The sequence below is a fragment of the Astatotilapia calliptera genome, chromosome 10 (assembly GCF_900246225.1).
Source record: "Astatotilapia calliptera chromosome 10, fAstCal1.2, whole genome shotgun sequence".
In the NCBI taxonomy this organism is placed as follows: domain Eukaryota; kingdom Metazoa; phylum Chordata; class Actinopteri; order Cichliformes; family Cichlidae; genus Astatotilapia; species Astatotilapia calliptera.
This window is the reverse complement of record NC_039311.1, coordinates 4,884,362-4,899,104: the sequence shown is the minus strand read 5'-3', so window position 1 is coordinate 4,899,104 and position 14,743 is coordinate 4,884,362. Positions and strand designations below refer to the sequence as shown.

Sequence of the window (14,743 nt, the reverse complement as noted above, 5' to 3'; positions counted from 1 at the left end):
GGTAACAGCTACAGTTATGGTAACTGTTTAACACAGTTATCCTGTAACTGTTAAATTAAAACACCATCATCTCATATTTCATGACTTTTCCTGCTTCAGAGTGTTTATCCAAAATTCAATTATGTTGTTCAGATGTGTGATTATGTTAGCCTTTGTGTTATTTTTTGTACCACTAGTTTATTATGTTATTCTAATGTGCATTTTAACTTTATGATCTGTAATTAAATAATCTAAATCACTGATAAAACTAATAATAACAAACTAATAATTCCCGTCTTACTTAAAATTTAAAAAATTACATGCAAATTAAAAAATGAGCTTTTTCAAGAAATAACTGTTGCAGCTGTTGTTGCAGGAGAGGTCAACATGACTTGCTGTTGCTAAAACAGGGGCTTTTCTGATCTCGTGAAATTCCATAGTCATGCTTTAAAATCCTTTATCGAGTCTGTTGTGCTTCTGCTTGTGCAGCTAGTGGAGATAGGGTTATGTACCTGCCTGTCTGCCGCACTGAGTGAAATTGTGTGTCAGCCGGATGAGGCAGAGGGCAAATTGTTGCAAATCAGATCTGGATCGGTGAGTGCACTTATGCATAAATGCAATGTATTTGTAACTTTGTAACTTTTTGAAGAGCAAAAAGAACATTCCAAGCAGTAAAAGGTACTTACTTGTACCATGAGGCAATAATGATACTCTTAGATTTGAATGTTTTATTGTTTATGAAAAACATTGAATACACTCTGACAAGTTTCATTAGGTGTCTCTCTCATACAGTACAGTGTAAAAGTCCTCATTTTCTCATTGCACTCAAAATTTGGTAATTATGAAATATGTATAAATTTAAATACACTATAAAAGACAAAAACTGAGTTTCTACAATCCTCTCAAGCTTGAATGTCAGTGTTTATAGTTCAACACAGCTTACTCACCCAAGTTGCAGGCTTAACAGCCTAGACAGTCCAGCGTAAAGTAGCAGGAACATCTGTGCCACATATGGATTAGAAGTAACCAACTCCCAATGGGACACACTGCCGAAGGTGGTTGAGAACGACAGAGCTGAGGTCCAGACAGACAAGCAGCTGCTGCCCAACCAGTCAGATATAGTGGTGGTTGACATGGAGCAGAAAATTACAGTTTTTCCTGATCACTTTTAACTTTTGCAAATCAGCAGAATCGTGGTGGAGAGTTAACAGTAATCTTTCACAGCAAGATGTTTCAGGGTTTTCACCGTCCTGTTTGCTGGGGATTCTGTTAACAAGTAGTAGATAGTAGACACAGCTTTGAGTGATCACTGTAGTGGACTTGCTCTATGAAAGAGTACAGTTAGAGGTGCCAGGGGTCAGGGGCCGAGCCACTGAACTCCTAAACATACAAAAAGCTATTTTATTCCATGTATATAATAAGTGAATTATGTGTATGATCTTAAACTCAGGATGTAGTGCATTCTTTGACATCACACAACACCATAAAGTGTGAGAATATTAGATATTTTTACCATGAACAATCAGAAGATTCAAGAAAATAATTATCAGATGACCTGAAAGAGAATATGATGCTACTTTTATTTATTCACACAACAAAAATTTTTAAAAGCACCATCTGGACACAGCAGAAATGATATGATCATGAAAATGGCAGCTTCCATGGCCGAGGAGAGTCATTACTGAGAATTACGAGTGGCTAAGGAGAGCACCCAGGGAGCATGCAATCATAGATGTATATTTGTACTGGCACTTTGCTGCCGCTTCATTAGTTTATGTTAGAAATAAAAAGTGGCAATAAAAGTTAACATGGTCAGTGCCACTAACATGAAATAGAGAAGAATTATTTCTTCATGTTATATGCCAGGACTTTAGACATATATATATATATATATATATATATGGAACACATATACAATGTGTTCCATACTCATCTTTGAAACTCTTTGAAGTACATCCATGTAAAATCCTGGAACAACCTGACAAGATAACATGTTTCTCACACACAATGTAGCCTGACAGTGGCTATCGATTCTCCATTGCAACTCAGCCTTCTTCCATAGCATGCCCATATTGAATGTCCATTAACACTGTATTTGTGGATTTACCTGGCACACATGTCCCATGAATAGAAAACAGCCTAAAATAAAGAGGGACTGGAAAAGACACGAAGAAGAGGGCGCGGGACGGGGGTCGTCACGGCATCTTTGTTGGTTTGTTGCCTCCCTTTGTCACAGTGATGGAGCAGGAGGACAGGCCCCGGATGGTGTATGGGCATCATTAATGGGAGTCACACTGAGGCTGTCAGTGGGGTGTCCAGGAGCCACATGTGACCGTGCTGCTATGATCGCATGTGTGTATCCATGATGATATGCAGACTATGCTTTAAGAGCTATAGCATGCTTGAGCATGAAGGCATGTGATTACATTTCGTTCATCCACATAGACACAGGATAGAAACAGGATATATAGTGGTTGGCAAACAAAGCTAAAAGAAACTGTATCATAGAGTGGCTAAAGTCACGCTATTATGAAGCAGATGCTGCTTTTTTTCAACAAAAAACCCCTCAAAAATTAACTGCATCTTTACCTAATCAATAGTTAATGTAAGCATTGCTTCGATCTGTTATTTTATAGTATATCGTAAACTGATAGTTAAAGTTTGCAATCTTGTGATTTAGACAGTTTAAAATGAAACTAAATTAAATGGTAAACATTATTATAATATCATTGTTTGTTCACAGTAAAAAGTGCTAATAAAGTTTAATTAGAAATTCAGCATTAATTAAAGATGGCTGCTATACAGTGTTATTGTTATGTTTGCTATGCATGTTTGAAAATGAGTTAATTGCTGAGTAAGTTTGTTTCTTTGACTTTTTAAAAATTAAATGAATTAAATTGATTTTCTGCTGCTTAGTTTAAAACAAACACTGATGCTATAGGATAGGATGCTGTAACCAACTTACACTTTACTGCTGAGAAAGTCATTTTAGAGACAGAGCCACTCTGGTATTTGTTGATGTGGACATTGGAAAAAGTCTGCATGCAATGTGCTTTGAAAATGTGGAACAGCAGGAAACAAACACTACCAGCAGGAGTTTAGTTAGTCCCAGGTTTGTTTGTCCAACACATACCGTATGTGTTCATTTATGCATATGTGATGACCTTTTTTGGACGTATGGTTAAGATGGTGACGATGCGTCTTTTCACCTCCTTTTCTCCACCGCCCTGATTCACAGCCTCCTGGGATGATTATTAATCTAATAATTAAACATTTATTGCCAACAGCACCTGCTCTCTCTCACTCCTCTGAAACCCTCAGGACCCCACCGCAGAGAGAGAGCGCGAGAGAGGAGGAGAGCTGGAGAGGGAGGGAGGGACACAGGAGGAGCCAGAGGGAGGGGTTGGAGAGAGGAGAGCAATTCGAAAGGGTCATCATCACATTGCTGGATTCTTTTACACCAGCGAGAAGCTGTTGTTTTGTATGGCGGCAGACAGCATGTGAAGTTATTTGATCCCAGAACAAAAGAAACAAGGAGGAAGGAACAATCCGATGCTGGGAGGGATTCACAGCGAGGGGCCCCTGACTCAGTCTGACATCTACAAGCAATTAATCTCCTAATCGTCTGACTTCTTTTCACTCACTTTTATTTTTTATTCAAGATTTCTCTGCTTTTTTTCTTCAAAATGTTTGGAAATGTCTGATTCAACTTGAGATGAAAAGAGCATCTCTTTAGCTCTTCTTAACCCCGAGTAAGGAGGAAAAGCATATTCAGCAGCAGGCAGAGTCACACTTTTAAAATTAACAGAGTGAGAGAGACAGTGAGAAGTACAGAGAGAGGGAGTGCAGGTCCCTCTGTGCACCACGATGCTGCGCTACCTGATCAAGACCTTGTTGCAGATGAATCTGTTCACAGACACCATCCGAAACCCTTCCAATGGAACTGATGTCTACTTCAACGGCTCCCTGCAATCCTTCAACGGCTCCCTGCCGCCCTTCAACAGCTCGCTGTTCGAGTGGGGAAACTTCACCGGCTTCAACGGTAAGTGTATCTTCCCCTCATTAACCCCCCATCTTCAACCTCCTCAAAACACACATGGCATTCTTGAACAAGACACCTGAGTCTCTGTTGCAACGGGGATCTGAAACTGAAAAGGAAAATGTGACCTCGTGTGAGGTCACTGGAGATAAACAGATGTAATGTCAGGATTCATATCATTCATATACTCCTGGACACTCTTGTGTCCAGGAGTATATGACGATCAGCAAACATAAAGTGTTGTTACTAGACTATAGTAGAAGGTGTTGATCTTTAAGCGTAAACTTTATGATCTAAACTTTCTAATCACATGTCCATCCTTCAGTTACCACCGAACCAATACTGCATCCCCACTTGCCTCATGCTTTCTTCTCGCAGGGAAATTAAAAAGGGGAGTTGGGAGTCAGCAAACTGGCATCACATACTTGTCAGGGTGTTTTTGTGGGCTATGAGTGATATGTGACAGAGACACAGTATTACCCAATAACACCGCCTGTTTTGCAGAACCGTGAGTGGCAGCCTGCTCACTCTGCTAAATGAAGCTGTCTGCTGTCAGGCACAATGCACCCAAACTGTCAGATCTTTTTAACTTTCGCCATCAAGCTCATCTTTACCCAGTGATGAAGCTCAGAGCTGTGTTGGCTTTGTTTTTTTCCTTTTTGCTCTGGGCGGAATTTATTAATGTCTGCTTTTTTATGGTTCTGGTAGGAGTTTTGTTGTTAACATGTGACTACACGTTACATACCATATATATATATATATATATATATATATATATATATATATATATATATATATATATATATATACATACATATACACACACACATATATATATATACACACACATATATAAGTATATACATTGAGTGAGATAGAGAGAGAATGAGAGTGTTAGTGCAAGTGTACAGGGGTAGAGTTCTGTAGTTATGTCCAGACATTGGCATGATGTCTGATTCAATGAGTACCATAGCTTTGTCTCCATGTAATTGCATACCAATGAAAGCTGCATTCAGACACACACACACACACACACACACACACACACACACACACACACACACACACACACACACACACACACACACACACACACACATCATTGTCAGATGCATCAATCACATTCAGCATATGTTATTTACCTAAAAACAAATGTGATCTTTCTTTTATCGCTCAGTCCCGAGTTGGTAAAACATCCAGCTGCTTCCCAGCTCGAGTCCACTGACTAACGGTAAAGAGGGAAAGCAAAGGTACACACTCTTTGTGATTGCGTGGGTGTATACTGTCACAGAAGAGAGTGATGCTTCCCTTTGATGAGTGGACATGGGTGTGAAAGGTGCATTTGCTTCTGAGCCACCCATTCCCTCCTCCCTCCTGTCCCCATAGCCAGCTTCAAACAGCCTCAATAATGCCGAGTTTATAGCTTCTTTTTCATTGCCATCACACTTCTATTTCTCTCTCTCTCTTGCCATCTGTAAACTCTAATGGAGTGTAGATTGAGTGTTTGTGGGGTTCACTCCTAAAATCTATAGAGAAAGTAAGCAGGAGAGGCAGCAATTAATCTATTGAGGCTGGAGCAGAGAAACACAGTCTGATAGGCTGATAGACAGACATGCCTGCTGTGCATCTCAGCCTCATATTCTTGGGAATCTTTCTCTGTAGCTCACAGAAATTGAATCCCCCCCTTCAGTCTTTAAGTGATATAGATATATTCAGGCAGCCACTTGAGGACGTGTGGGGTTAGATGTAATAGTTTGACTAATCAATGATCAATGTGGGAAGGTATAAAAGCTTTTTTCTTTTGTGAACATGTCACAGAGATGTGGATTGACTATATGAAAGGAAAGAAAACGATAACCTCTGATATCTAAATTACATCCTGCAAAAGTAATCATTGTCCAGATTTGCACTGCAACCCCGCAAAGACACATACATATTTAAAAACCATAATAGAGACGTATTTTCCTGGCCCCCATGTGCTGATTCATCACTGGGGAGGGGATGGGTGGTCAAACTGTGGGTATCCAGGCGAGAAGCTCAATAGCAAGTCAGTGGGCGGACAGCTCGTGTGGGTCAACCTGGAGCTCAGAGGGAGGCTCAATGGGAAAATCAATGCAGCCCGATAACCAATTTGGGAAATAATGGACATCACAGCACTATAGTGGACTGCTGGTACATTTATCAGTTCATTCACTCTCTGCCTCTCACTCTGTCTCTGTTTCTTTCTTTATCACACCTCTTCTGTTGACTGTTTCTTTTACTCCTTTAACTGACAGTCACTAATTGAGGTTCATTCATTTGCAATTGATTGTTGGAAGCTTGTTTCTTATTATATTTACAACTTTGCTTCCTTATGTTGTTGTTCAATTTGGTTTCAGAAGAATTTATTCAAAAGATGTTGTTTGAATGTTTTTAGTCATTTAATAAAGAACGAAAAAGTGATTTTTGTCATAAATGATGAACTTTAAATAATTCTTCCCTGAATCGAAGGATTAAAACAATTCTTCTCTGCTGCTGCACTCTGGCTACAGCACCAGACTATGGAGATACATTCATAATCCATAGGAGCCTTCTGAACCTCCACTTGGTTCAATAAGTGAGACAGGTGCTCTTTGGGGAACAGATGCTTGAATCAGAGTTGAGATATTCAGCTTGTGAATCAATATGAAGAGTGTTCAGGAGCTGTGATGCACAAGTACCGTGAACGAAATCACTTTAATTTTTCAAAGATGTAAAAGCATAATGTAATCAAGCCTTTAAAAAGAATATTTGAATGAAAAATTAATAAGATTTTCTCTTTTAAGATTGTCACTGAACGGCCACATTTAAAATCACTGTACTTCTGATATATATTTTATGTAGTTATTGAATTTTATAGACATAAAGACCTCTGAATTTGGGCTCTTGTGGGTGGAGATACCAGTGGTCAAGTTGTATGTGTGTGCTCTAATGGAACCATTTAACCATTTTATGGAGGTCAGCTTAGTCCCTCTTTGCTTTTTTCACTTCAACTCTGGAATAAACGTGTGTGTGTGTGTGTGTTCAGTGCAGTACAGTTACTTCTAAATATGTATATTTTGCATATATCAATATGCAAAATCCCCTAAAAAAGTACTCTCCCACACACAACATCCAAAACTACTTTTATTTGTGCAGAAGCAGGGTCGCCTGCAGAATCTTTATCAAGGGAAATCAGCATTTAATACAATCACTTCTGTTCATTTTACACACTATTTCAACACTCTGAAATCAAAAACAGCCTATTGAAGCTCTAGAAATGTGGTGCCCTGCATTAAACTTGCTCCTGCTGTGCTGGATGTTAAGTATGATGGCTGTTTGCTGTTAATGGGGCTGTCAATCTAGTAGAGAGTACATATGTGCAGAGGGCTTTGGAGCTATAACACAAAATGGATATTGAAAAAATGTTTTACCTTCTACATCCTGCATTCCTCATTTAATGGTTAGATAGTATAGATGTATTATTAATAAATGACTAGGGAGCATTCAGGAAGCCAAACATCTTTATTCATAGTATGCACAAAGGTCTGGAAACCACTAGTTGTTTCACCTCAGCTACTGTCACTGTCCCTGCCTCTTTCTCTGTCTCACATCTCATAGACTCGAGACATGGATGGTCCAATACACTGAGATGCATGCTAATTTAAAGGCACTGAAAACGCAGACACAGATGCCATTTCACCTCTTACTTACTGTCAAAGCTGGTTCCAGCTCCAGCACAAAGTCTGCATCATTAGATGTGACCTTTCTCTTTGAGCTTGTGCTGATGCTGGCAGTGCGACCGCAGCTGGGACTTTGTAGCAGGTTAGAAAGAGAATGCCTGATGACCAGTGAGAGCTCAGTAGTGGCTGGCCAGGCACACTATGGTGGAGGGTGGGAGGTGCGGATATTTAGACGCCACATACTGATGGCATCAATCCAAAGCAAGCACACTATCACAATAAACCTGGCAATGGAATGTCAGATAGACCAACTTTTCTTTTAACTCACTCATTATTAAAAAAAACAATAGGATTCAATACTGTGTCTCTAAAAAGAATGAGGTACTTCAACAGAGCACACAATCCTTTTAAAAAGGATCTGTTTGTATCACACCTTGTCAAAATGAAGACAGCTACAGTGCACAACTGTAGTAAAAGCTATCAGCATGACATGGTCCACAATACTCAAAAAAATCAACACGTAACTTAAAGTGCTTCTCTTGTCATATAGAGATGCTTTAGTTGGGATGGTGAATGCAGGAGTATGACAAACATCTAAACAAAATGGTATTTTAAGTACAATTAAGCCTCAATCAGATTATGATTTCCGCAACTGTGAAGCTGGCATAATGGTTTTTAAAAGCAGAAATTCATGTCTGAAAACATGAAAAGACTAACAGCATCCACAAAGCCAAACTGGCACATGTGCACAACTTATAGGAACGGTGATATCAAGGAGTAATTAATGACTACAGAAAGTTAGGTTTCAAGTGGAGGCTATGAAATATATGATATAAGAGGACCAACATACAAGACTAGAGTCTCTGGTAGTTTCTTTGTAGAAATCTGCACAACCTCATTAGGCAAAATAAAACAGTGATACCTCCAGGATGGTGCAGATGAAGATGCGTGCAAAATTGAAGGTGGATGATGTTAATTTCAGTAAAAACAACACTGTCATCATCATCACTTGCACATTCTGCTCTGGCCATCTATCCCTTTATCTTGCTCACTCCCACGAGCTGCTCTGCCTCACTTCAATTTACGTCAGCTCACCTTGATTTATCGGCATGTCTGCTGCATAAACAGTATTACACATTGTGTGAATACATAACTAAAGGGAAATTAAAAAACGCCAGCGATTGCCTTGTGAATATATCTGTGTGTGTTTGTTTAGCTACTCAAGGATCTAAGTCACTGCATATTCATCTCCTGTTCCTCTCCATCCATTCCATGCTCCTTCACCTTATCCCTTCATCCATCCCTCCCATATTCCCCATTAAGAAACCTCCTCAGCTTCCTCCCGCAGAGGAGGCTCAACAACAGCTCGGCAGTCCGACCAGGTAGCCCATTACTGCCAGATCATCTTCACGTATTTTCAGCTGCTGTCAGCTTGAGCCTGCTCATCGCAGTTTCCATTACCTGCTGCATCACTGATAAGCTTATCATCCACAATTTCACTTTAAAGCCCCAATTTGTCGCTGCAGTAGGGGGGGCGACTGTTTGAAGAATTGTCACGTAACTGCTCGCATGATTGGTCCCATCGAGCTTTTCTTTCCATACGCAATTTTCACAGATTTGAAAGATTGTAAAAGTTTCTTTGGCATGGGTATATTTACATCTGCCATTTGAGAATTGAAACACCTTTATATATCAAGGTAAATTTTTCTGTTAGACATTACGACAAGGATAAATGGCTGATTGAACGGACTGATTGCAAATCTTTCTCTCCTTTCATGCTGAGATTTTACACCAGACAGACCCTTTTGTCATGCTTTTCATGCTTATTTCCCCTGTGTCTGAGATCATATGCAGAATTATGTACATAACTGAGCTGGAATGGAAATTAGGGAGCATCTGTGGCAATGATGAACATGGAGGAGAGGGGACTAAGTAGAGACAGAGAGAGAGAGGGCAAAAGATGCTACTTTGCAAATAGAAGAGAGCTCTGCATATGCTAATAGCAACTTGGAAACCTTCCTCCATCACACCAAGGATTTCTCCAGGTGGTGAACGCAAGCAGATACTGATGAAGACGTACAGTTCTGTGAAAAATATTTAAATAAATACAAAATGATGATTTCATCGATTAAGGGAAAAAATTACCCAAACGTACCTGGCCCTAACCTCCTAATAACGTGTTTCATAACCTGTGACTTGGGAAAATGAAGACTGACCACTGTTTTAAATATGGTTCATTATGTTTTTAATTTTGTTCATAGTTTGCTTTGGCTTAGATATTAGCTTCAAAACTGAAAAGGTGGACAGACTCAGCATTTGACCCATGGATGGCTCCTGATAAACATCAAAGACCCTCAGAGTTATTGTAGTTCAGTTCATCCAAATGTAGTTGAGACATTTTAGTATTTTCAGTATTCTGCAGAATCACTGCTGCCCATCAGTGCCATTTGGATCCCTAAAATTCTTCAATTATATGCTCCAGTTATACTAAGATCTTAATTTGCTGACAACATCACAGATGCACAATCAATCAAATCCCTCATCACTAGAAGACAAAAAAAGAGGTTTAGCCTTCATGAGGACTCCTTATAAATTATCTACACTTCCATTCTCAATGACTCCCACTTCATTGCTTTAAACAGACTGGCTGCATGATTCATTTGGGAGCTCCCAGACAAGGAGGTGGTCAATCAAAATGAGGGGTTAAGTGTGTTGACGACTCAGGGGTCAGCAAGAGAGGTTGTGGCCCTTAACCCAGCGACAAACACCCTCTAACCCTGACAACATAATAACAGAGGGAGCTTCCTGGGGATATTAAGTGTGATGACATAGTTCTTTTGTTTATCACATCTGCCTTACGCCATTGTTATTCCAATCAGTGTGATTAGTTATGACAAGGTGTAAGCAATGTCCTGTCCAAGCTGATCACTGAATTAAGTGAATGTAGTAAAGTGGAACATAAACGTGTCTTAAACTGAAACCATTCATGTACTTTAAATGAAACACACATCATAACGCAAACATTGCTTTCCCGAAGTCAGATCTTGCATCATCATTATGGACTAATGGAACAACCAGTATGCATGGTATTCTTCTCATCAAAGTCATTTTTTCCCTGTGTTTAACAAATGGAGTTACAACAGAAACCCAGCGTGAGTAGAGTGAAGGCATGAAGTGCATGTTTTTAAATGCAAATTGAATGCTGGTGCAGTAAAATGACTTAGGCTGTCTCCTGCACACACAAAGTGAAGTAAATGTCAATATTCTATATTTGCTAACACTATGCAGACAGGTAAAAACACAAAAGCTATTAGCAAAGGCAGAAAACAAATCTCCCTCTCTTCTGCTCTCACAACCATACACATACAATCTAATACATATAGCCGTCTCCAAAATCCATGTCAAATCACAGCCCCATTGCCAATTATCTTCTGAATCCTTTGGAGGGAAGGAAACTTGCAATGACAACCCTGTAGTGTCAACACAATTGGTTATGCATGGTTATGAATACTAAGATATAAAAACAAAGTGAAGAGTGCAGATCATGATGGGTTTGTGTAACATACCATAATAAGTTTTCCTTCTGCTCCTTTCTGTGTTTTCAGTATATGAATTCTAGGTGAATGTGAACAGATGTGATGGATTAAAATGTTAAACAAGGCTATAGAAGGAATTTGTTCTGCCATTGTTTAGTTTTGTTATCTTCTGAGAGATTTCTTTTTTCAATCATTTCTATTCATTTTAATGTAACTGTGAGTTAAAGCAGCGGGGGAATATAAAATCATACCTCTGAATTGTAGGATTCCTGCTTCTGTTTGTAAGATTACAACAAATGGTTACACAATGGAATCGACTGCAATCACAGAGCTGCTTTGATTAAAGATTTTGATCTCTCTTTGTTCCTCTTACTTTCTTCTTTTTTGCATCTAACACTTGTAGACTCTTGTCTTAGCTAAATCTCCCTTGGAAATGAGACCTTTGATTTCGCTGGGATTAGGCTGAGTAAAAACGAAGCCTGAATTAATTAAAACCAGAAGAGCAGCTGCTCATTTAGGAGTTCTTGCACTGTTAAAAAAAGGAATCTTTGAATCTTTAAAGAGAAAACAGGCCGAGATAAATACAAAAATAACAGTCAGTATGCTTGAAAATACCTCATCAATGGTTTGATTTGTTCAATGTTATTTGATGCATGATCAGAATATCTGCATTGTCACATGCCAATAATGATTCATTATATAGGCCTGAGCTTAAATCATACGAGCTGGTGGTGCAACGATCACTTGGTAATTACTGAGTAAACCCTAATTAATAAGAGCAGTCAGTCTGTGACCTGCTTGGCATCCCTGTACATGCACATATACACAAATGCAGTCACACACACGCAGGACAAACAAAAGGCCTAAACTGAATTGACTTGATCAGAAATGTTCACTTCTCCTCTATGTCCAACTCCAAATGGCTAACACATAAAGACTAAAGTTAACTCTTAATTGCTGTCATATAAATGTAACTAGGTGCTTAATATCATATATATCAAATTTATATCAAATTTTGGCATTTATTTTCATTTTTGCTTGTGCCTTAAGTGAAAATCAGACTTTGGACGGATTAAAATAAAAAAATATGAAGTAAATCCTATTCCGATTACAGTTTATTGGATTTAACTGTGTGAAATAATAAACAGAAAATGACTCATAAACTCATAAAATCCTTTGGCTTCTCCTCCACTAAAGACTATTTGATGTCCTGCTTTGTAAATACAGAAAAAGCTAAAATATAATTAATTTGTATATTTTTGGTTTGGAATCAGATCCTCTTATGCTAATGAACTGTTGTTATTTTTCATTATGTAAGGGTTTAAACATATTTGCACCTGAGCTGCCCAGTATAACCAGTCTCCCATGTGTAGGCCAAGCTGGGAGCAGATGGCAGTCTGATTCATCCACTTTCCTTGTTCTGCTGCCCCGAGTCAGGTGACTCAAAACTGCTGCCATCCAGTCACACTCTTAATGCTGATGTAAACTGATATCCTGAACCTTTTTTAGTGACGTTACTACTGTCGGGTAAACTTCATAAAGTGAAATGTTGATCTAAGAAACATCGCTCAGTTCAAATCAGTTTTTCTAATGATTTCTATCCTGATGGGTCTCTTCTGGGATGCTAGTGGCTATCAATACAACTGAATGGTTTGGTCTGAGGATAAAAATGATGTGAATGCTGGATAACAAGCCCACATTTTTGACATCCAAATTAGACAGTGCCCTTTCAAACAGTGTGGGCCCACAGTAGTGGTGAATTGTGAGACTGTGGGGGCAAACCCACACTTATCCTCAAGTGGATGTGCCCACATAAAACCAACAGCAGTTTTGCCCGTTGGGGCCCTATATGGGCTTTCTTGGAGAAACTTCTCTTCGGGCCATAGAAAACCTATATTACTATATGTAGTAATTTTGCCCCTAAGAAGGAATTCAGTGAGCTTCAGTTTTCAGTGCCCACATGTGGCCCATGTAACATGTATAATACAGTGGAGCCAGACAGCAAACTGTGGGTCTCAGTACTGGTGTGAAATGTGGGGCACGTCTGGGTCACCATGGGCGTCCTTCTGGGTCCCACCAGAGCAATTAGTGAAATGCTCTGTATTGCCCCCCAGCACGTACACACAGTTTTTCTAAAATGTTGTTCAAGCAGAATGCAGAATACTAGGACACGTTAGTCATATATTAAACATTTCTGAGATGTTACCAGCCCAGCCTTTTCAAATCCAACCTGTCAATGGATCCAATCTGGTATTCAAAGCCAAAGCGTACTGACCCAATTCTGAAGTGCCAAATGGAAACAATATATATGGGAAAAACTAGTAAAAAGTGACAGTCAGAAGATGTAATGAGAAAAATGTCAAAGACAATTTTGGATGATGGATGGGTGGAAGAAATATCTCAGAAAGCGAGATTATGTTAAAGGTGAAAAGCCAGACACTTCCAGAAGAAAAGATAAAAGAGCTACGGAAGATGACAAAGCTATTGGAATTTCTTGACCAGTGACGCTGGGTTGTGTTTGAAACACAAGGTCAGTAAATGCACACATGCTATGAAAACAAATGTACATGTAAGACTGGAAGGGAAGCAGCTGCTCTCCACAGTTACATTGTGGATTGATATCATGAGGCCAATTCTCTCAAGGAGCAGAAGCCATGATGACTCCAGTTTTAAACAGTGAGACTACACTTCTCTGAGGTAAGAGTGAAACACCATCTGTACAGTAACCATAGCATAACATACATCCCATTATGATCACGTAAATACTTCTTAAAGTTAATACTTTTTAAAGGTTACAATCCTTTAAATCTTAGATAAACAATGAGATCATTATTATTATCATAAGTATAAAAACAATTCCTCAGTGATTGGAGAATATCATCAAAAGGCCAAATCTGAATACATTTGCAATGATAATATTATTCAGCTTTATTTTTGGAGCACTTTTTGAAACAAAGTTCTACATGCAAGTTAATTTTTTTTTTTGCAAATGTCATATTTTAATTGCTATGAGATGTGGCTGAAAGGTCCAAACCACAGAGACCTGGGCAACCCTGGTAAGACGAACCACAGAGGAAACCTATGTGAGGACAGTATGTAACCTGACGATCTGAGACGCTGTATGTCCTCTATAAAATTATTATAAAACTAAAAGAAAAAAAATCCATCACACAGTACCACCACAGAGACATCTAGGTGGGTCCCAAATTCAAATATTTTGGCATATCTATGACAACCAGCCACAGAAAAAAAGTCTCTCTGGTGTCCATCAGTTACAGATTACGTAAGAAACAGAAGACACCGGAACAACATAAATCTACGAGTTCCCTACAAGTTCTGCTAAAGGTGCTCACACAAATATTTGATCTCCACTTTTCCTTGGTGCCTAAAATATTTGCTCATAACTGAATATGTCTATAATGTATATGGTTAAACAGACCAAACTATAAGGACTGTGTTTAAATTGTGTTACACACTGACAAAGCTAAAGAATTATTGCAGAGGACATG

At 39.0% G+C, this 14,743-nt stretch overlaps 1 protein-coding gene across 5 annotated transcripts in view; it reads left to right on the top strand.

The window, feature by feature from the left end:
* Positions 1-3,421: 3,421 nt before the first annotated feature.
* Positions 3,422-14,743, top strand: part of robo3 (roundabout, axon guidance receptor, homolog 3 (Drosophila)) — a 166,724-nt gene continuing 155,402 nt past the window's right edge. For all 5 annotated transcript variants that reach the window (XM_026183140.1, XM_026183142.1, XM_026183139.1 and 2 more), the window contains exon 1: positions 3,422-4,021. In XM_026183140.1, the coding sequence (XP_026038925.1) occupies positions 3,847-4,021 (175 nt within the window). In that variant the 5' untranslated portion in view covers positions 3,422-3,846. The remainder of the gene's footprint in view (positions 4,022-14,743) is intronic.